The sequence below is a fragment of the Crocuta crocuta genome, unplaced genomic scaffold, assembly GCF_008692635.1.
Source record: "Crocuta crocuta isolate KB4526 unplaced genomic scaffold, BGI_CrCroc_1.0 scaffold64, whole genome shotgun sequence".
Classification (NCBI taxonomy): domain Eukaryota; kingdom Metazoa; phylum Chordata; class Mammalia; order Carnivora; family Hyaenidae; genus Crocuta; species Crocuta crocuta.
Window position 1 is genome coordinate 7686808 of NW_027530640.1, and position 22381 is coordinate 7709188.

General features: G+C 39.0%; 1 protein-coding gene and 1 pseudogene across 2 annotated transcripts in view; one reads left to right on the forward strand and one right to left on the reverse strand.

Moving 5' to 3' along the window:
* Nucleotides 1-22381, forward strand: part of DDX46 (DEAD-box helicase 46) — a 71761-nt gene that overhangs the window by 26515 nt on the left and 22865 nt on the right. For both annotated transcript variants that reach the window (XM_077768648.1, XM_077768649.1), the window contains exons 14-15: nucleotides 11281-11445; nucleotides 11966-12128. In XM_077768648.1, the coding sequence (XP_077624774.1) occupies nucleotides 11281-11445; nucleotides 11966-12128 (328 nt within the window). The remainder of the gene's footprint in view (nucleotides 1-11280; nucleotides 11446-11965; nucleotides 12129-22381) is intronic.
* On the reverse strand, nucleotides 3985-4079 carry LOC144235426 (U6 spliceosomal RNA; annotated as a pseudogene).

A 22381-nucleotide genomic window follows, 5' to 3' on the forward strand; every position in this document is an offset into this window, starting at 1 on the left:
TGAATGTGTAGTAAAAATACATGTTATACAGTGACATGGGCAGAAAGTACAGGACTCTCCTTTTTCACATTAACAATATAGGCTGGCATTTGGGCATATCTTTGCGAGTTGTTTTTATTTTTCTTTCTTTCTCTCTCTCTCTCTCTTTCTTTCTTTCTAATTTTAGAGTGCAAGCAGGGGAGAGTGGTAGGGGGTAGGGAGAAGAAACTCTTAGACTCCAATTTCAGCACTGAGCCTGATGTGGGGCTTAATCCCACAACCCTGGAATCATGAGCTAAGCTGAACTCAAGAGTCGGATGCTCAACTGACTGAGCTACCCAGATGCCCCTAACAGAATATTAAAAAGTGGTTTTCCATGAGAAAACTTTCCATGGTTTTTGGGTTTGTTCTTTTTTAATTTAGTAAAATTAAAGAGTAAGAGAAGAAATTGATTAGTATAGACCTTGATCTTTAACTCCAGTTAGCCATTATGGAGCTGGGTATACATATTTTATGAAAGTATGTTAAATGATATTCCTATCAGTTAAAACAAATGGGTATTTAAAAAAAACCCAAATGATTATTTACATGTTTTATTTTTATTAACAAAGTAAGGAATGTTTTAATTGACATAAATTTATTCATACCTATGACTAGTTAAAAAATGAAGTGAACTGAAGGTTCTAAAGATGTATACTCTGATTTAATTCTAAAGATTTAAAAAAATCTTTTTTTCTTAAATGTTTTACATTTATTTATTTTTGAGAGAGAGAGAGAGAGACACAGAATGAGCAGGGGAGGGGCAGAGAGAGTGGGAGACACAGAATCTGAAGCAGGTTCCAGGCTTGGAGCTCTCAGCCCAGCACCTGAAATGGGGCTTGAACTCACAGACTGAGATCATGATCTGAGTGGAAATTGGATGCTCATTTGAGTGAGCCACCAAGGTGCCCCTTCACTTTCTTAAAAATACCAATCACGTAGTAAAGTGAGACAGTAAATGTGCTTGTCACTTGTACACTGCAAAGCAGCATGCTTGCATCAGTCATCAGTAAGCTTGCTGTCTCATGAGAGATTATTGTAACTTTGAAGGCTGTCTTCAAATTGACTTAAAAAAATAGGTCACTGGAGGGGCACCTGGGTGGTATAGTCAGTCGGCTAAGCACCCACCTCTTGATTTTGGCTCAAGTCATGATCTCAGGGTTGTAAGATCAAGCCCCATGTTGGGCTGTGTGCTGGGCATGGAACATGCTTGCTTAAGATTCTGTCTGTCTCTTTGTACCGCTCCTTCTCTCACTCTCTTAAAAAAAAAAGAAAAAAGTAGGTCATTAGATTGATGATTAGACACTTCAGCATCTCTGAGTCTTATTCAAGCCACTGGTGAAGGGGTTTGGTACATAAGCAGTTACTGTTGAATAATATGGATGCTGCTTAAGGAAGTAGAGGTAATGAAAAAAGAACGTTTTTTAAAGACTTTTTATTTTTTTAATGTTCATTTATTATTGAGAGAGAGAACACAGCAGGAGTGGGGGAGGGGCAGAGAAAGAGGGAGACACAGAATCCGAAGCACGCTCCAGGCTCTGAGCTCTCAGCACAGAGCCTGCTGTGGGACTCGGACCCACAAACTGTGAGATCATGACCCGAGCTGAAGTCGGACACTCCACCAACTGAACCACCCAGGTGCCCCTAAAAACTTATTTTTAAGTCTAATGTAATCCTTTACATTAGAGGAAACAGATACAGGGATGTAATTACAGTGGAGACTTCCCCTGCCAAGTTTTATTCCTATTTCATTATAATGCTCTAGTCCATGGTAATTTTATTTTTTATATCATGTTTGTTTATTTTTGAGAGAGCGAGCAGGGGAGGGACAGAGAGAGGAGGAGACAAAGAATCCAAAGCAGGCTCTGGGCTCTGAGCTGTCAGCATAAAGCCTGATGCAGGCTCGAACCCACGAACTGTGAGATTATAACGTGAACTGAAGTTGGAGGCTTAACCAGCTGAGCCACCCAGGTGCCCGTGGTCCAGGGTAAACTTTACCAACATACGTATCAACATCTCAGGGACCCTATTTGTGACTTAAAGATTGAAATTGTGATATTTATTAATAAATCATTAACTTGGTAGAAAAAGACAGGTAGAAAAGCTGTGTATACCATCAAGAGAAGTACAAGACAGAATGTACTAAATTTTTAGAATGTCTCTAAGAGAAACAAATGCCAGTGATCAAGACTTGAAATCAGTGAAAAGTGGGAAAATTGCTACCTTTGTAAACATTAGTGACTGACTGGACCGATGAATTTAGTTTTAGCCTACGGGTATGAAAGGAGAAGTTTATGGACTTACTTGGCAGCCCATGGCTGACGTTAAGTATCTGTGTATTATAGTGAGAGAGAGAACATACTGAAAAGTTTCAAGAACAGCTTTTAATCAGTAGGCCCCAGTTTGATAGCCAAGTGGGCAAAAGAGGACAGTTGAAACCCAGTCCAGTCGTCCCTGAAAACATGTCATGATTAGGGTCATTCTACAGCCATCTTCACGACTCTAAGCAGTCATTAGATATTCATAAGGTAAATCTAAGCTCCCATAGTGCGATAGTACACTATTTGATTAGCACAGCATTTATAGCGTATTCAGGAAAGTTTCTCTACACTTTTGCAAGAGAGGGAATAAGGTTTGGTTGTCCAGAAAACTTTTTATTGCTCTTTGTGAAGAGATTTTCAAACCCACAACAGGGCTTCAGTATGAATTGTCTGATCCTTGTTTCTACATTTATAAAAGTTGAGACTAAATGATGAGTCTGACTTGTTTAGATGATCGTATATCTGAAAGTCATGCTTTTTATGTAGTATTTTAAAAGATTGACACATTAAATACCATTATGTGAACTTAACTTGATTTTACTACGAAATTCATGTTGTCAAACCAAGTGTGTTAGTGATTCCTAGTTTTTCACTCATGTACCTCAGTCGTTCCAAAAGGGATATCATTTGATGCAGCAAGTTCAAGAAAGGCCTTGCTACTAAGATGATCTATGAACTGGTAACTGAATAAAGTGAGAAATTGAGCGTTGGGGATATTTGGGTGAAAAGTGTTACAGACAAAGAGCCTACAGTACAAATGCCCTGACTTGGGAGCTAACTTGGCCAGTGTCCCTGCAGCAGAGTAGAGGGGAATGTAGTAGGAGAGAGTACAGGAAGACGACAGAACGAGATATCCTGGTGGTGTGGTGAGTATGTACACCTGGGCTAGGAATTTGGATTTTAATTTGTGATTGATGAGTTGCTATATTGGAGGGTTTTGAGCAGAGGAATCCCTGATCTAATTTTTTTTACATTTTTAGTTTTAACAATTAACATGTGCATGTGGGTTTAACAGTACTTCTCTTCCATCTCTTAGCTGATTATTTTGATATTTACTTCTGCTTCCCAAATAGTATGCTTTTATTTTTCCTTTTTATTTTCTGTTTTTGGTATTACTTATTGACTTCCCACAGGGAAACATAATTTTCTCTGTGTTTTCTTCATTCCTCCTCTCACATTCCTGCATCATTTTCATCCCTGATTTTTCCAGTAGATTTATCTTACTGTTTTAATTGGATCAGTATACAACTTTAAGACAATCTAAATTTTATTTAGAGCTGGGCAATATAGTAAATTGATTGTTTTTAATTTCCTCTGTAACATCTTGTTTTCTTTAGAGATAACTGTCTTTTTATGTTTGTTCGCTGGTTTCCTTAGGTCTGTATATACTTAAAACTAATTAAATGCAAAAAAGTCTATTAGTTATATAAATCTATCAAGTAGTTGAAACACATTAACTTTCCCATTTGTTTCATCTTCCTTAAGGTTTCTTCGTAGCCTCTGGACGTGTTCCAGTAATGGTTTATTGTTCTCTGTCTGACATAAAACTGCTGCCCTGGGATATCCACCATTCTGAAAGTCTCCTTTGTTTCTCATCTTGTTAGGATCCCCAAAGTTCTGTAACCTAAGAGTAAATCTTTTCTTAAAAAATTTTTTTAATGGAACTCTTCATGCATTTCCTCCTTGCTCAGGGCCATGCTAATCTTCTTTGTATCATTCCAATTTTTTAATTAATTAAAATTTTCACATTTATTTATTTATCTGTTTATTTATTTCTGAGAGAGAGAGAGACAACTTGAACAGGGGAGGGTCAGAGAGAGAGGAGACACAGAATCTGAAACAGGCTCCAGGCTCTGAGCTAGCTGTCAGCACAGAGCCCGATGCAGGGTTCAAACCTATGAACCATGAGTTCATGACCTGAGCCGAAGTTGGACGCTCAACTGACTGAGCCACCCAGGTGCCGCTACATTTATTTATTTTTGAGACACAGTGAGACAGAGTGTGGGAGGAGGAGGGGCAGAGAAAGAAGGTGACACAGAATCCAAAGCAAGCTCCAGGCTCTGAGCAAACATTCAGCACAGAGCCTGATGTAGGGCTCGAACCCACGAACTGTGAAATCATGACCTGAGCTGAAGTCAGACGATCAACTGACTCAGCCACCCAGGCACCCCATCCAATTTCTTTTAGTATGTATGCTGCTAAAGTGAGCACTTTAAAGTGATTCGTTTTTCTACTTTTTTACTTTTTATTTTTATTTTATTTTTTTAAATTTTCTTTACATTTATTTATTTTTGAGAGACAGAGCACAAGTCAGGGAGGGGCAGAGAGAGAATGAGACACAGAATCCCAAGCAGGCTCCAGGCTCTGAGCTGTCAGCACAGAGCCCGATGCGGAGTTCTTACTCACAAGCTGTGAGATCATGACCTGACCTAAAGTTGGAGGTTTGACCAACTGAGCCACCCAGGTGCCCCTCATTTTTTTAAATGTTTATTTATTCATTTTTGAGTTGTGTGTGAGTGTGGGAGACGCAGAAAGAAGAAAGGGAGACAGAGAATTCTAAGCAGGCTCTGTGCTGATGTGGGGCTTGAACTCTCCCAAGTTGTGAGATAATGACCTGGGCCGAAGTCAAGAGTTGGTCCCTTGACCAACTGAGCCACCCAGTATCCCTTCAGTGATTTAGTTTTATTTTATGTTGTAAATTTACTTTTAGTCCAGTATAAATAGCATACAGTGTTATATTAGTTTCAAGTATATAATATTAGCAGTTCTATACATTACTCCGTGCTCATCATGGTAAATGTACTCTTAATCCCTTTTACCTGTTGCACCTATCCCCTCTCCCCTCCCCTCTGGTAACCACCATTTTGTTCTCTGTATTTAAGAGTATGCTTTTTTGTGTGTGGGTTTTTTTGGTCTCTTTTTATTCTCTATTCACTTTTTTTAAAGTTTATTTATTTTGAGAGAGAAGGGTAGAGATAATCCCAAACAGGCTCCATACTGTTAGCCCAGAGCCCATTGTTGAGCTCAGTCTCATGAACGGTGAGGTCATAGCCTGAGCCAAGATAAGAGTTGGATGCTTAACTGATGGAGCCACCTAGGTTCACTTACTCATTTGTTTCTTAAATTCCATACATAAATGAGATCATACGGTGTTTGTCTTTCTCTGACTGTCATATTTCACCTAGCATTATACCCTCTAGGTTCATCCGTGTTGTTGCAAATGGCAAGATTTTGTTTAAATGACTCATTTTTTAAAAATGTTTTATTTATTTTTGAGGGAGAGATAGAGACAGTGTAGTGTGATCAGGAATGATTCAGAGAGAGAAGGAGATACAGAATCCGAAGACAGGCTCCAGGCTCTGAGCTAGCTGTCAGCACAGAGCCCGATGCAGGGCTCAAACCCATGAACGGTGAGATCATGACCTGAGCCGAAGTTGGACGCTTAACCAACTGAGCCACCCAGGCGCCCCTAAATGACTCATTTTTAAAGATTGCCTTCTCCCTACATAGAATATATGTTCTCTGAGTTGATTTTTTTTTTTCTCTTTTTCTCTGAATTGATTTTCTGTTTGCTTTGGTTTCTGCATTCAGACTGGAAGCATTCTCTAGAGGTCTGGGAACCTGTAGTTAAGTACTTCGATTTAAGGGGCAGAGAAAAGGCAGCTTAAAATTCAGAGTTCTCTGTGCCAGAGCAGTACTTACTGATCCTGAGTTTCAGTCTTCTAATGTGGTTAGAACTTTCATTTAGTTGAGGACTCTCTTCTGCCTGACTTCTTGGACTGGGGAGATCACTCCCGGAGAAATATTGGCCACTCTCCAGCCTGGAATGTAAAGGCCTATCTCTCCTTCTAGGTTGGGAAAGAGGCTTGAGGGAGAGGTGGGACCCTCAATATTGGACGTCATGCATTTACTTAATGCTTTTCTTCTTAGGATGTTATCCTTGCCTCATCCAGTCTTATTCTTATTTTATTTTCTCCAGCAGCTAAACCTTTAGGTCTTTGGCTAGGGTAAGAGAAGGACCCATGGCCAGACAGAGTAGGAAGTAGGTGGAGGTCTAGGAATTTGATTGCTTTTAAAAAAAAATTTTTTTTAAATATTTATTTATTTTTGAGAGAGAGAGAGACAGAGCATGAGTAGGGGAGGAATAGAGAGAGGGAGACACAGAATCCAAAGCAGGTTCCAGGCTCTGAGCTTCAGCGCAGCCCAGTGTGGGGCTCAAACCCACAGACTGTGAGATCATGACCTGAGCTGAAGTAGGACACTTAACCGACTGAACATTCTAGGTGCCCTTGGGTTTGATTGCTTCTTAAGCAGATTTTGCATCAATTCTCTTCATCCTGGAATCTCACCTTTCACCTCCATATAGGGAGAATAACTTCATTCTCACCTTTTCCTTATTGCCAGCTTCCTTGAGCTTGATTAATGTTTTACCATCTTGAAACATTTTGTGGCTTTTTGTTTTGTTTTATTGACAAATAAAATTTACATATCATAAAACTCATGCTTTTAAAGTAGGCACTCGAGTGGTTTTTATTATAGTCACAGAATGTAACAACCATCGCCACCAGTATCCAATACCAGAATATTTTCGTTGCTCCCCAGTAAAACCTGATTTTAATTTGTCATCTTTCTTTGGAATCCTATTCTTGTGGATTATACAAGTTTCTCTTGTGTAATACTTTTTCTCTTTTGGAGGATCTAAAAATAGATGCATGTGTTTAATCTTCCATCTTTACCCAGAAATGGATCTTATCTCATGCCTTATTCTTGGTATATTCCTTTGCTTGGAGACTACTTACTGTTTCCGTAGAGACTTTGAAGGTACTTTTTGAGACTTAACACTACTGGAAAGTCTTTAGTCTACCCTCATATTTATTTGACATTAGCTAGATTGAGAATTCTGAAGTAAGAATAACTTATCTTCAGAATTTCCTTTACTCTTTTCATTGTTTTCCTTAAGAAGTTCAGTGTCATTCTGTTTATTAACCTTTTGTATGAAATTTGTATTTTTTGTCCTGATCCTTTTAGTATCTTTATCCCTAATACTCTATAATTTCAGTGATATTCTGTGATCTGGATTTGTTCTCTTCAATTGTCCTGAGTACTTGGTAGAGTCTTTCTGTCTAAAAGCTCAAATCCGTCAGTGCTGAGAAATTTTCTTGAGTTAATTCTTTGATCATTGAAACTCTTATTATTTGGATATAGGAAGTGTTAGACTCATTTAGTTTTCTTATTTTTCTTATATATTTTCCATCTCTGTCATTTTGCCTTACTAGGAGATTTCCTAAAGTCTAAGCTTTCAGCCTTTCTATTGAATCTTTAAATTCTGTTTTCTCAGTTTTAAGTTCTCAAAGCTCTTTTCTCTAAATATTTATCTTAAATGGCATCCTGTTCTTGTTTTATAGATGCAGTAATTTCTTAAGTTTCTCTGGATATTGATGGTAGCTTTTTTTTAAAATTTTCATCTCCAGGGGCGCCTGGGTGGCTTAGTCGGTTAAGCGTCTGACTTTCGCTTAGGTCATGATCTCGCGGTTCGTGGGTTCGAGCCCCGCGTCGGGCTCTGTGCTGACTGCCAGCTCAGAGCTTGGAGCCTGTTTCAGTCTGTGACTCACTCTCTCTTTGACCCTCCCCTGCTCACGCTGTCTCTCTCTCTCTCTTCTAGAAATAAATAAAACATTAAAAAAATAAATAAATAAAATAAAATTTTCATCTCCTTACACAGTTTCTCCCATATTGCTTATATATTTCTTTGTATGCCAGTATATTTAAACATCTTATTTATTTATTTATTTATTTATTTATTTATTTAGAGATAAAGCATGAGCAGGGAAGGGGCAGAAAGAGATACACACACACACACACACACACACACACTCACTCACTCACTCACTCACTCACTCACTCTGAAGCAGGCTCCAGGCTCTGAGCTCTCAGCACAGAGCTCAATGCGAGGTTGGAACTCAAAAGCTGCGAGATCATGACCTGAGCCAGGGTCGGACGCGTAACTGACTGAGCCAGCTACGTGCCCCTGTATGCCAGTATATTTAAAAGCTTTAGATTAGTGACACATGGGTGTCTCAGTCGGTTATGCATGCAACTCCAGCTCAGGTCATGATCTCTCAGCTCATGAGTTTGAACCCCATGTCGGGCTCTGTGTTGATAGCTCTAGGCCTGGAGCCTACTTCAGATTCTGTGTCTCTCTCTCTCTCAGCCCCTATCCTGCTCACACTCTGCCTCTACCTCTTTCAAAAATAAATAAACATTAAAAGTAAATATAATAAAAGCCTTAGATTAGACAGACTCAAAACAAGAAAACTGCAGTAATAATATGTTCATTAAAGAAATTTGCTTTTAATTTTCCCACAAGGAAAACACCAGGTTCTGTTTGTTACTAGCAAGTTTAACCACACATTCAAGGAAAGAGTAATTGTATTCCTAATCATTTTATTTCAAAGTATGAAAAAGTGTAAATACTCAACAATTCATAGGATCATTACAAGATGATCAAAGATCTTCTCAGGTCACAATCCCACGGTCATGGAATCGAGGCCCAAGTTAAGCCCTGTGCTGGGCGTGGAGACTTCTTGGGATTCCCTCCCCCACTCTCTGCCCCTCCCTCCTCAATAAACTAAATAAAATATATAATACAGTTGTTTTTAGTATACATAAATATTTTTGCAGCTATCACCACTGCGGTTTTAGAACATTTCACCAAAAAGATGCCTTACACCAATTTTTACTCATTTCCTGTTTTCACCTCAGCTTGAGGTGGTCACTGATCTGCTTTATGTCTATAGATTTGCCTTTTCTGGGCATTTCATATAAAATTCATATCGTATATATCTAGCTTATTTTACTCTGCATAATGTGTTTGAGGTTTGTCCATGCTATAGCATATGTCAATATTTCATTCTTTTCATAGGTGAGTGGTTCGTATTCCATATTGATATATGTCGTGTTGGTTATCCATGAACCATTTGATAAACATTTTGGATTTACACTTTTTGACTAATAATTAATGCTGCTATGAACATCTGCATACAAATTTTTGTGTAGACATATCTTCATTTCTGTTGGGTAGATACTAGGATTCCTGGATTGTTTGGTAATTTATGTTTAACTTATTTTTTCTTTTTCAAATTTTTATTTAAATTCTAATTAGTTAACATACAGTACAATATTGGTTTCAGGAGTAGAATTCAGTGGTTCATCACTTACAGAAAATATTCAGTGCTCATCATAACAAATGCCCTTCCTAATACCCATCACGCATCTAGTTCATTCCCCACCCACCTTCCTCCATCAACCCTCAGTTCTCTGTCCTTAAGAGTCTTTTATGGTTTGTTTCTCTCTCTCCCTCCCCACAATATGTTTATCTGTTTTGTATCTTAAATTTCACAGGAGTTAAATCGTATATTTGTCTTTCTCTGACTTACTTTGCTTAGCATAATACAGTCTAGTTCCATCCATGTCATTGCAAATGGCAAGATTTCATTATTTTTGATGGATGAGTAATATTCATTGTATATATATATATCTGTATCTTTATCTGCCACATCTTTTTAAAATACATTTTTTAAAAACTTAAAATGTTTGTTTATTTTTGATAGAGAAAGAGAGTGTGAGCAGGGGAGGGCCAGAGAGAGGGAGACATAGAATCTGAAGCAGGCTCTGAGCTGAGCTATCAACACAGAGCCCTATGTGGGGCTTGAACCCATGAACTGCAAGATCATGATCTGATCCGAAGTCAGATGCTTAATTTACTGAGCCACCTAGGCACTCTTCTGCCACATCTTCTTTATCCATTCATTATTTGATGGATATTTGGACTCTTTCCATAGTTTGGCTATTGTTGATAATGCTGCTATAAATGTACGGGTGTATGTACCCCTTCGAATATGTATATTTGTATCCCTTAGGTAAATGGCTAGTAGTACAATTGCTGGATTGTAGGGTAGTTCTATGTTTAACTTTTTGAGAAACCTCCATGCTGTTCTCCAGAGTGGCTGCACCAGTTTGCAATCCCAGAAACAGTGCATGCGGGTTCCCTTTCTCCACATTGTTGCCAACAACTGTTGTTTCTGGAGTTGTTAATTTTAGCCGTTCTGACAGGTGTGAAGTGGTATTTCATCATGGTTTTGATTTGTATTTCCCTGATGATGAGTAGTATTGAACATCTTTTCGTGTATCTGTTAGTCATCTGGATGTCTTCTTTGGAAGAATGCCCTTCCCAGTTTCCAGTCACTCACCACTATCTACCTTGAAACCATCGTCAGTAATCTTACTCATTATTTCCTTTTTCTTGTTTTACCAATTATCACAAGAATCCTAGGACTCTGATTTCTCCAGGGCTCTATGGACACTGAGGCAGTTGGTATCTATACCTTACTCCCTCAGCAGTATGTTCACCTTCATTGTTCTCTTTGTTTCTGTAGCTCTTTTCAGCCTTTGATACATAGTGTATTTATCTGTCTACTCTCCTTAGAATAGAAGCTCCATGAAGACAAATTTTTGTCTGTTTTTATTGCATATTTCCAAACACTTAAGCCATGCTTGGCACATAATAGTTCAGTAAAGTTGTGTTTACTAAGTGAAGGAAAACAGTGATACCAAGGGAGCGTAGTTACATCCTAGATGTAGTCTGAAGACCCAGAATACTGTATTGTTGGTGGAGTAGGTGTGAGATGAAAGAAAGAGAGAGCAGTCGCAGATGGCTCCTCCATCTTTGGCCTAAACATGTCGATAACTGCAGTTGCCATTTCTTAAGAGGGGGAAACTGAGAGAAGCAAATTATGGGATAAAATCAATGATGCTATTCTAAGGTAACAAGTTTAGAAGTCACTGAATGGATGTTCTCAAAGTTGCCTTCTACTTGAATTTGACATCATTTGAATTTAGTTGGAGACTACACTCACCATATTTATTTGCATTGTGTCCTTAGGTCATGCGTATTGTGGATAATGTCCGTCCTGATCGACAGACAGTTATGTTTTCAGCTACTTTTCCCAGAGCTATGGAGGCTTTGGCTCGCAGAATCCTCAGTAAACCCATTGAAGTGCAGGTTGGAGGCAGGAGTGTGGTTTGCTCAGATGTGGAGCAACAAGTGGTGGGTACAGTCTTTAAGAAACCCTCAATTCCCTGGATGTTCAGGATGTGTGATTCTTGTGGGATCATTGTGATATAGGCAGGTAACTTCTGTAATTAAATAGGATACAACTGTAGCCATTAATATTTTATATGATACACTTGAATGTGCTTTTCTGTGGAACTGCATGTTTAAAATTCTCTTAAAAAATGCCCTTTTTAGTTCCTCCCACCAGAAGAGGTGGGCTTGTTAATGGAAATGTCACATACCTATCTTATTTTTTAGTTAATAGGATGTGAGGTCAAGAGGCAGAGAGAACTAGGTGATTCTTTGCCCACATTTGCAAGCCCTCTCTCAGAAAGCTACAGATTTTTTTTGGTCTTACTGGTTTATCAATTAAAATCAACATTTTCCTACCCAGTCCTAAAATACATCAAGTTGTTGTCAGTTAGCCACTTGCCACAAATAAAATGAATGTTTTTGTTTACAAGATCTGTTTGCATTTTCACTCCATTAACTTGGTGTGATTTGCTGTTTCCAGATTGTAATTGAAGAAGAAAAGAAGTTCCTGAAGTTACTTGAGCTTCTTGGCCATTATCAAGAATCGGGATCTGTCATTATATTTGTGGATAAGCAGGAACATGCAGATGGTCTTCTGAAAGATTTAATGAGAGCCTCTTATCCTTGCATGTCTCTTCATGGAGGTAATGTTTACTGAAGTATCTGTTGAGTACTTAATTTGAAAAAGGATTGCTGTGTACTCTGTACTTTGTACTGTGTGTTTACTGTGTGCTGTAGTTTAGAACCAGAGTTTGTATCTTCTACCTCTACTTTTATTCACAACTCTGGGATCTAAGCATTATTATTCCATCTTTGAAGTAAAGAAAATAGGGCAGGAGTACACTGGTTTGACCAAACCGTATCGCCATTAATCAGCTAAGGAGACGAGCTTTAATTGAAAGTAACATTTTATTCTTTGTGTGACATCTCCATTGTTACATATATGTGAGACTTAGAACACTAAACATTTGGAACAGAGACAGTTTGAATTACCCTCATTAAGGAAGTGTTCTAGAATCTGTGACTTTGTAATGACCCACCCCAAAATTTAGTGGCAACTGTCATTTATTTTTTTTAAATCTGTGCTTTAGCTAGAGCTAAGGACTTAATATCTAGTTTCTCTTTCATGCTGTATCTACTGGCGTGGCTTAATTGGGACTGGGGATCCCTTTCTGATTTGCCTTACGTATGTGGCTGGGAAGTTGGTACTGGCTCTTGACTGAGCTCAGTCAGGCTATGGGCCAGGGGTCCTGGCCCTTCCCTTTGCTGATTTCGCTGTGGGACTGCTTGACTAGAAGGCAAGTTAAGGCTACTTGCCAGGCCAGTTAAGGATGATACTGGGAATTGGCAGAACTTTCATTTCCACCATATTCTATACGTCCAGATAGTCCCATGACTGTTCCAGTCAAGGGGATGGAGGTATAGTGTCCACTTCTTTTTTTTTTTTTTTTTAATGTTTTATTTATTTCTGAGAGAGAGAGAGAGAGCGAGTGAGCGAGCATGAACAGGGGAGGGTCAGAGAGAGAGGGACACACAGAATCCGAAACAGCCTCCTGGCTCTGAGCTAGCTGTCAGCACAAAGCCCAACGCAGGGCTCGAACCCACGAACTGTGAGATCATGACCTGAGCTGAAGTCGGACGCTTAACTGACTGAGCCACCCAGGTGCCCCTAGAGTCTGCTTCTTGATAGGACAGTCATTCCCTCTGCAAAAGAGCATGTAGAATAGGCCATACTTTTGCTGTTCTCTTTGGAATATACAGTCTGTGACACCAGGTTTCATTGTGGATACAATTAAAAGGGCTCTGAGGGTATGTATTTGGCTAACTTTTAATGTTGTTGTTGTTGTTTTTTAAGTTCATTTGTTTTGCAAGAGAGAGAGAGAGAATCAGCAGGCAAGGGCCAGAAAGGGAAACAGAGCACCTGTCAGTGTTGACAGCAGATAGACCAACATGGGGCTCGAACTCACTAACCATGAGATCATAACCTGAGCAAAAGTTGGATGCTTAACCGTCTAAGCTACCCAGGCGCCCCTAAAGTTTGAAAACCACTCATGTTTTCCCCTTTGTTTTGTTATTGGGGTAAAATATACATTACATAAAATTTACCATTTTAACTATTTTAAGTGTATGGTTCAGTGGCATTAAGTACATTCACAGTGCTGGGTAAGAACACAGTTATCTATTTCCGGAAGTTTTTCATCATCCCAAACAGAAACTCTACCTATTAAGTAATAATTTCATCCCTATCCCCACCCTCTGGCCCCTGGGAACCTGTATTCTACTTTTGTACTTATGAATTTGCCTGCTTTAGGTACTTCACACAAGTGGAATCGTATAGTGTTTATATTTCTGTGCCTGGTTTATTTCACTTAGCATAATGGTCTTTGAGGCTTATCCATGTTTTATCGTATATCAGAATTTCCTCTCTTTTTCAATATTTTTTAAAGTATTTTAATTCCAGTATAGTTAACATACAGTGTTGTATTAGTGTCAGGTGTACACTGTATACCTGATTTAACATTTCTATATATTAGTCAGTGTTCTTCACAAGTGTGTTCTTCAGTCCCTGTCACCTGTTCCACCCATGCACCTCCCCTCTAGTAACCGTCTGTTTGTTCGCTACATTTAAGAGTCTCTTTCTTGGTTTGCCTCTCTTTCTCTCTTTTTTTCCCCTTGTTTGTTTGTTTTGTTTCTTAAATTCCACTTATGAGTAAAGTCGTGTGGTATGTGTCTTTCTCTGTCTGACTTCCTTCACTTAACATTGTATTTTCTGGCTTCATCCATGTTGTTGCAAATGGCTTGATTTTATTCTTTTTGATGACTGAATAATATTCCTCTGTGTGTGTGTGTGTGTGTGTGTGTGTGTGTGTGTGTGTGTGTGTGTGTTTATCCATTCATCTATCGATGGATACTTGGGCGGCTTCCATAATTTGGCTATTTTAAATAATGGTGCAGTAAACATACGGATTCATATGTCCTTGTGTCCTTTTTTTGAATGAGGTTTTTTGTTTTGTTTTGTTTTGTTTTTTGTATTCTTTGGGTAAGTACCTGGTAGTGGGATCACTGGATCATAGGGTAGTTCTGTTTTTTATTTTTATTTTTTTGAGAGAGAGAGAGAGCGTATGAGTGGGGGAGAGGGTGAATCTCAAGCAGGCTCCAGGTTCAGCATGCATCCTAATATGGGGCTTGATCCCATGACCTCTTCATGACCTGAGCCAAAATCAAGAGTCACATGCTCAACTGACTTGCCACCCTGGTGCCACAGGATAGTTCTATTTTTAATTTTTGTGGAACCTCCATACTCTTTTCCATGGTGGCTGCACTAGTTTGCCTTCCCACCAACAGTGGGTGCAAGTTCCTTTTTCTTAACCCACTGAGCCACCTCGGCACCCCTTGATATATATTTTCTTGATGATTAGTAATGCTGAACATCTTTTCATGTGTGTTGGCTATCAGGATGTCTTCTTTGGAGAAATGTCTGTTCACATCTTTTGCCCATTTTTTAATTGGATTATCTGTCTTTTGGGTGTTGAATTTTATAAGGTCTTTATGTATTTTGGATGCTACCCCTTTGTCGGATATGTTATTTGCAAATATATTCTCCTGTTCAGTAGGTTGTCCTTTAGTTTTGTTGATTATTTCCTTTGCAGTGCATAAGTTTGCTATTCTGATGTAGTCCCTGTAGTATAATTTGTTTGTTTAGCTTTTTTGTTTGTTTTGTTTTGTTTTGTTTTCTAAGATTTTACTTTTGGGGTACCTGGGTGGCTTAGTTGGTTAAGCGTCCAACTTCGGCTCAGGTCATGATCTCACGGTTCGTGGGTTTGAGCCCTGTGTCGGGCTTTGTGCTGACAGCCAGCTCAGAGCCTGGAGCCTATTTCAGATTCTGTATCTCCCNTTTTAAGCAGTTTTTACACCCAATGTGTAGCTTGAACTCACAACCTTGAGATCAAGAATTGCACTTCCGCCGATTGAGCCACTAGGCACCCCTGGAGGATACATACCTACAAAAATGTTCCTTTGGCTGATGTAAGAAAAATTACTGTCCTTACTTCTAGGATTTTTATGGTTTTAGGTCTCACATTTATGTCTTTAATTCATTTTGAGTTTAGTTTTGTCTGTGGTATAAGAATTTCTTTTTTTAAAAGCCAAATAATATTCCATTGTATGTATATACCACATTTCCTTTATTCATTCACCTGTTGACGGACACTTGGGTTTTTCCTCCCTTTTGGCTCTTGTGTGAGTAATGCTACTTGAACACTAGTGTACAAGTATCTGTTTGATTTCCTGTTTTCTTTTGGGTATGTAGCAGGGAGTGGATTTGGTAGACATGTGGTAAGTTTATTTTTAACTTTTTTAAGTTTTATTTTTATTTATTTATTTTTATTTTTGAGAGTCACAGTGAGTTTGGGGTGGGGGGGAGGTCAGAGAGAGAGGGAGACACAGAATCCGAAGACAGGCCCCAGGCTCTGAGCTAGCTGTCAGCACAGAGCCCGACATGGGACTCTAACCCACGAACCGTGAGATCATGAGCTGAGCCAAAATTGGACACTTAACCAACTGAGCCCAACATGGGGCTCTAACCCACGAACTGTGAGATCATGACCTGAGCCAGAATTGGACACTTAACCGACTGAGCCACCCAGGTGCCCCTATTTTTAACTTTTTATGGAACCTCCAAACTACTTATTATAATAATTGCACCATTTTGCATTCCAGCAATGCATTAGGGTTCCAGTTTATCCACAGCCTGGCCAGCACTTGTTTTCTACTTTTTTTTTTTTAATAATAGCTTTGCTAGTAGATGTGAAGTAGTATGACATTGTGGTTTTGATTTGCATTTCCCTAATGACTAAGATTGAACATCTTTTTATGTGCTTATTGGGTATTTGTAGATCTGTTTTGAAGAATTGTCTTTTCTGGGTTTCTGCCCATTTTTAGGTTATTTGGATTTTTTTTCCCATTGATGAGTTGAGGATTTCTTTATATATTCTTGATAGCAATCCCTTATCAGTTATGTAATCTACCTATATTTTCTCCCATTCTGCGGATTGTCCTTTCACCCTCTTGGTAGTGTTCTGTGATGCACAAAAGTTTTAAATTCTGAATTCCGGTTTATTATTTCTTTTGTTGCCTGTTCTTTTGCTGTTAATTCAAGAAACCGTTGCCAAGTCCAAAGTTATGAAAATTTTCCCTTTTGTTTTTTCAGAGTTTTAAAATTTTAGCTTTTAAATTTAGTTTGTTTTGAGGTGATTTTTATATATGATGTAATATATGGGTCCAGCTGCATTCTTTTGCATGTGGTTATTAAGTTTCTCAGACCCATTTGGTAAAAAGAATATCCTTTTCCCGTTGAAGAGTCTTGGTACCTTTGTCAAAATCTGTTGACCACTTATTTATCTGAGGGTTTTGGAGCTCTGTGGGGCTGGAACTCATGACCTAGACATCAAGAGTTGAGTGCTCTACTGACTGAGCCAGCCATGCACCCCTTTACCTTTTTTAAATTTCCAACTTTATTTTTCTTAATTTTGAGAGAAAGAGAAGGGGTGGGGGAAAGAGAGACAAAGTATGGGGGAGGGGTAAAGAACTAGGGAGAGAGAATCCCAGGCAAGGTTCATACAGTCAGTGCAGAACCTGACAGGGCTTGACCCCATGATCCATGACACTTAACTGAGCAGCCCAGGTGCCCCAACATTTCTTTTTTTAGTAGACTGTTTTTTAGAGCACTTTTAGATGCACAGCAAAACTGAGCTGAAATTACAGAGTTCCCATATATCCTTTGCCTACATACATGCGTAGCCTCCTCCCCTATCAACATCCCACACCACAAGAGTTACATTTGTTACAGTCACTGAACCTATATTGACATATCATTGTCACCCAGAGTCCCTGGTTTACATTAGGATTCACTTTTGGTGTTACAGTGTATGAATTTGGACAGATTTATAATGACATTCGCCAGTATGTAGTACCATACTATATTGGTCATATAGAAAATACTCTGGGGGCTCCTGGGTGGCTCAGTTGGTTAAGCATCTGACTTCGGCTCAGGTCAGTATCTCACAGTTTGTGGGTTTAAGCCCCGCATTGGGCTCTGTGCTGACAGCTAGCTCAGAGCCTGGAGCCTGTCTTGGGATTCTGTGCTTCCATTTCTTTGATTCTCCCCTGCTAGCGCTGTCTCTCTATGTCTCTCAAAAATAAATTAAAAAAAAAAAATAAAAAATAAACAACAACAAAAAGAAAATACTCTGTACTTTGCCTATTCATCCCTCCCATCCCTCCCTCTCCCATCCCTTTGCTGCCTTTTTTTTTTTTTTTTTTTTTTTTTTTTTTTTTTTTAANCTTGAGGTCAAGACCTGAACCAAGATCAAGAGTTGGACACTTAAGCCACTAAGCCACTAATCTTTTTAGTGTCTCCACATTTTTACCTTTCCAGCATGTCCACATCTACTTTTCATCATTAGGATAAATAGGCAATAATGATTTATAATAGATGTTTTATTTTGGACCTGTTAGTGTCATCATTCCTGAAAATGTTTTGGTTGCCAATAGCTGCAAAGTTTCTAGTCTAGAACTTTAGGTTTTCACCACATTTGAAACATGGGGCTCAGCTTTCTTTCCTTAGATGATTTCTTTTCTCTCCTGTTTGTTTTTTTGTACTTTTAAATTAAATTAAATTTTTTAATGTTTATTTTTATTTTTGAGAGAGAGGCAGAGTGTGTGTGGGTGAGGGAGGGAGGGGGACAGGCCATGAGAGAAGGAGAGAGAGAATTGTAAGCAGGTTCTGCGTTGTCAGCTCAGAGCTTGTCACACAGCTCCAACTCATGAACTGTGAGATCATGAGCTGAGCTGAAATTGAGCATCGGACCAACTGACTAAACCACCCAGGTGCCCCAGTACTTTTTAATTTTAAATATTTTAATTAAAACAGGTATATCCCTGTAGATCTTGTGTCTCAAAGCAAATGCTTCCATTTATTGTGAATGTAAGATTAATGCATTAGCTTTGACAATTTTTTAAGTCACTTTGTAGTAGAAAAGTGTGCTGAATTTCTCTCTTTCTTTTTTTTTTTAACATTTATTTTTGAGAGACAGAGGGAGACAGAGTGTGAGTGCAGGAAGAACATAGAGAGAGAATCCAAAGCATACTCCAGGCTCTGAGCTATCAGCACAGAGCCTGATGGCGGGGGTCAAACTCACAGACTGGAAGATCATGACTTGAGCCAAAGTCGGTCGCCCAACCAACCGAGCGAACAAGATCATGACTGGAGCCAAAGTTGGACGCTTAACCAACTGAGCTACCCAGACTCCCCCAGTGTGCTGAATTTCTGAAGGAAAACTAGGAAGAAGTTTTGATTATGAGTGTTGTTGTTGAGCTCTTTTAACGTACAAGCAAAAAAATTTGTTATATAAGTGTGAAAATGTAGAAATTATTTAGGACTTTTAAAGAATTTAAAATTGTAATCATTAAATCGTAATGTGCACATGAAATTAATGTGAATTTTATGCCTAACATAGTGTAATGGCATAGTGAGAAAGATGCTCACAGACACTCTGCATGCTGTGTCTTCTATTGAGCCACCTGTAGTTCTTCATCACTTCAGGTCTAGGAGGAGAGGAGCAAAGGCGGGAAGTAGGAGAGTAGATTATGCGTTCTGCCCACTCCTGGTCTTAACCTGAGACAATTTGCTCAGATAGCAATCAAAACATTCTACTGTGGCTTAACTTTTTTGTTAGACATTTGTTGGCACAAAAGGGCAGGTCATTGTGGCTTATGAATATAATAAATGGAGAACATGTTCTTAATACTCTGTTTTTTGACTTATCACATAACCTTCATTGCCTTAAAGTTAGGTTACAAGTGAGAGAAATATGAAAGTATTTTCATTGAACCATGGCTGCAGTTTCTAGTTTGTCTGCCATCCATTTCTTAGCTTTTGCAGTGACACTGAATAATTTAAAATTTTCTCAAAAGCTGGTTGGGTATCCAGCTCTTGATTTCAGCTTGCGTCGTGATCTCATGGTTCATGGGATTAACACTTTGAGGAGGCTGCTTGGAATTCTTTTCTCCTCTCTCATTCTGCTCCTCCCCCTGCTTACAAATGCTCATGCTCCCTCTCAAAATAAATAAGTAATGTTAAAAAGCCCCAATGAATCCAATAGGGTAAATAATGAAATTAGAAAAGCAGCACACTGGTGCCTGGGCAGCTGAGTTGGTTGAGTGTCTGACTTTGGCTCGGCTCAGGTTATGATTTCATGGTTTATGGGTTCGAGCCCTGTGTAGGGCTCTGTGCTGACAGCTCAAAAGCCTAGCGCCTGCATTGGATTCTGTTTCTCCCTCTCTCTGCCCCTTCCCTCCTCTCTCTCTCTCTCTCTCTCAAAAATAAACATTAAAAAAAAAAGAGTAACAGCACATAGGTTTCTATTTAGGGGTAATTACAGTATATGAGACCACAGACATTTTTTTTTTTTATAGGGCAGAATGCTTCATTGAGTCCTTGACGTGTAGTATTAGTATCAGTTACATTTTCCTTTTTTCTATAAGTAACAGAAAAACTATAATCCAGCTGCCTTAAATCATAAGACATTTTTATTATTTTACAAAACATGAAATCTAGTGGTGAAGTGTCTCTAGACTGTTTCATTTAGTGGCTCACTGACACTCTATTTTATTTTCTGTACTGCCATGTAAGCATGTTAACTTAGTGTTGTTGTTTTTTTTTAAGTTTACTTATGTATTTTGGGATTGGGGAGGGGCTGGGAGAGAGAGAGAGAGAGAGAGAGAATCCCAAGCACACTCCGTGCTGTCTGCACAGAACCTGACTTGAGGCTTGCTCTCACCAATGGTGAGATTATGACCTGAGCTGAAATCAAGAGTTCGATGCTTAACTGACTGAGACAGCCAGGCACCTCAAGTTAGTTATTAAGGTAGCTTTTTTTTCATGGCACCAAAAAGGCTTCTGCAGTTTTAATCATCACTGTCATATCAGACAACTTACAGAGGAAGAAGGAGGACTGTTTTCTATATGTCTGGGTGTCTTTTTTAAACAGAAAAAAATCTGAGAAAATCATATAGTAGACAGCCTTGAATATTCAATATTGGATTCTACAACTAATATTTTGTCTTATTTCTCTTTCTCGTCTTTAGCCATCTGTTTTACTGACTCATCATATTTCTTAGTTTTTTGATACATTTCAAAGAAAGTTGTAGCATCAGCATATTTCAATATGCAGATGGCTAATACTAGTTAAAAATTTGTTTTATCTTTTTATTTTTTATTATTATTTTTAATGTTTTATTTATTTCTAGGAAAGAGAGAGAGAGAGAGACAGCGTGAGCAGGGGAGGGTCAGAGAGAGAGGGAGTCACAGACTGAAACAAGCTCCAGGCTCTGAGCTGGCAGTCAGCACAGAGCCTGACGCAGGGCTCGAACCCATGAACTGCAAGATCATGACCTAAGCGAAAGTCGGACGCTTAACCGACTAAGCCACCCAGGCGCCCCTGTTTTATCTTTTTAAAATACTATGTTTTTTAAGTAAACTCTATCCCATCGTAGGGCTCAAACTCAAGACCCTAAGATCAAGAGTTGTATACCAACTGAGCCCGTCACGCACCCCCTCAAATTAAAAAAAACTGTAAACTGTAGTGAAATGTACATATTTTAAGTGTGCTATTTGATGAGTTTTGGCAAATATATATAAGCTGTGAAACCCAAACCTCTATGCAGATATAGCCTCAGAACTTTCCCTCAGTTAATTCGTGTTCTCACCTCCCACAGGCAACCACGTTTTACATTTTCTCCAACATACATTTGTTGTAGTTTTAGAATTTCAGATAATTGAAATTATAAACTTTTTTGTGTCAAGTTATTTTTCATTCAGCCTTTTTTTTTATGAGCATCAGACAAAAGTTTGTTAGAGTATAAGATTAGAAAATAAGTATAGTAGGGAAAGCTCTCTTTATAGAGAGAGGACATTCGAAAGTGAATGCCTGTGGACCATAGGCAAGGACCTTTGTGTCATGAGGTTCTGGTCACCCACCCCTTCCCTTCCCCCTCGTTCCTTCTCAGGTTCTACTCTTACTGGCGTGATAGCATTAGGTGCTGGGTTGTCCACTCCTCATTGGCTTGTTTCCATCATATGAGGGGTGGTCACTGGTCTCATTTGGCGTGTTTTTGAGATTTAGCCATGTTGTTGCATTACCAGTAGTTCTTCCCTTATTGTTAATACTCTTTTGTACAAATCTACCCCAGTTCGTTCAGTTCATTTCTGTTGACACCTGGTCTCTTCCTTGTTTTTCTGCTGCTTCAGCCATCCCACAAGGAATAATATAATCGGGGTACAGAACAGTTCCATCACTTCCCCAAACTCCCTTGTCCTATACCTACAAAAGTAACTAAAAAGTTAACTTTCCTCCTGTTTATAATTCCTGTCAACCATTGATGTGTTTTTATAAGAATATTTGTAAATGTAGATCATACCTTATGCAGTTGACTCTTTTCACTCAACGTAATGATTTTCAGATCCACTGAAGTTGTTGCATAATTCATCTCTTTTCATTGCCCGGTAGCACAGAGCCTGCTTGGGATTCTCTTTGTCCCTCTCTCTCTCTCTGCCCCTACAACATGCATGCATGCACACACTCTCTCTCTTTCTCTCTCTCCCCCTCAAAAAAAAAAAAATCTTTGGGGCGCCTGGGTGGCTTAGTCGGTTAAGCATCCGACTTTCACTTAGGTCATGATCTCGCGGTTCGTGGGTTTGAGCCCCGCGTCAGGCTCTGTGCTGCCTGCCAGCTCAGAGCCTGGAGCCTATTTCAGATTCTGTGTCTCCCTCTCTCTCTGACCCTCCCCTGCTCACGCTGTCTCTCTCTCTTCCTAGAAATAAATAAAAATATTAAAG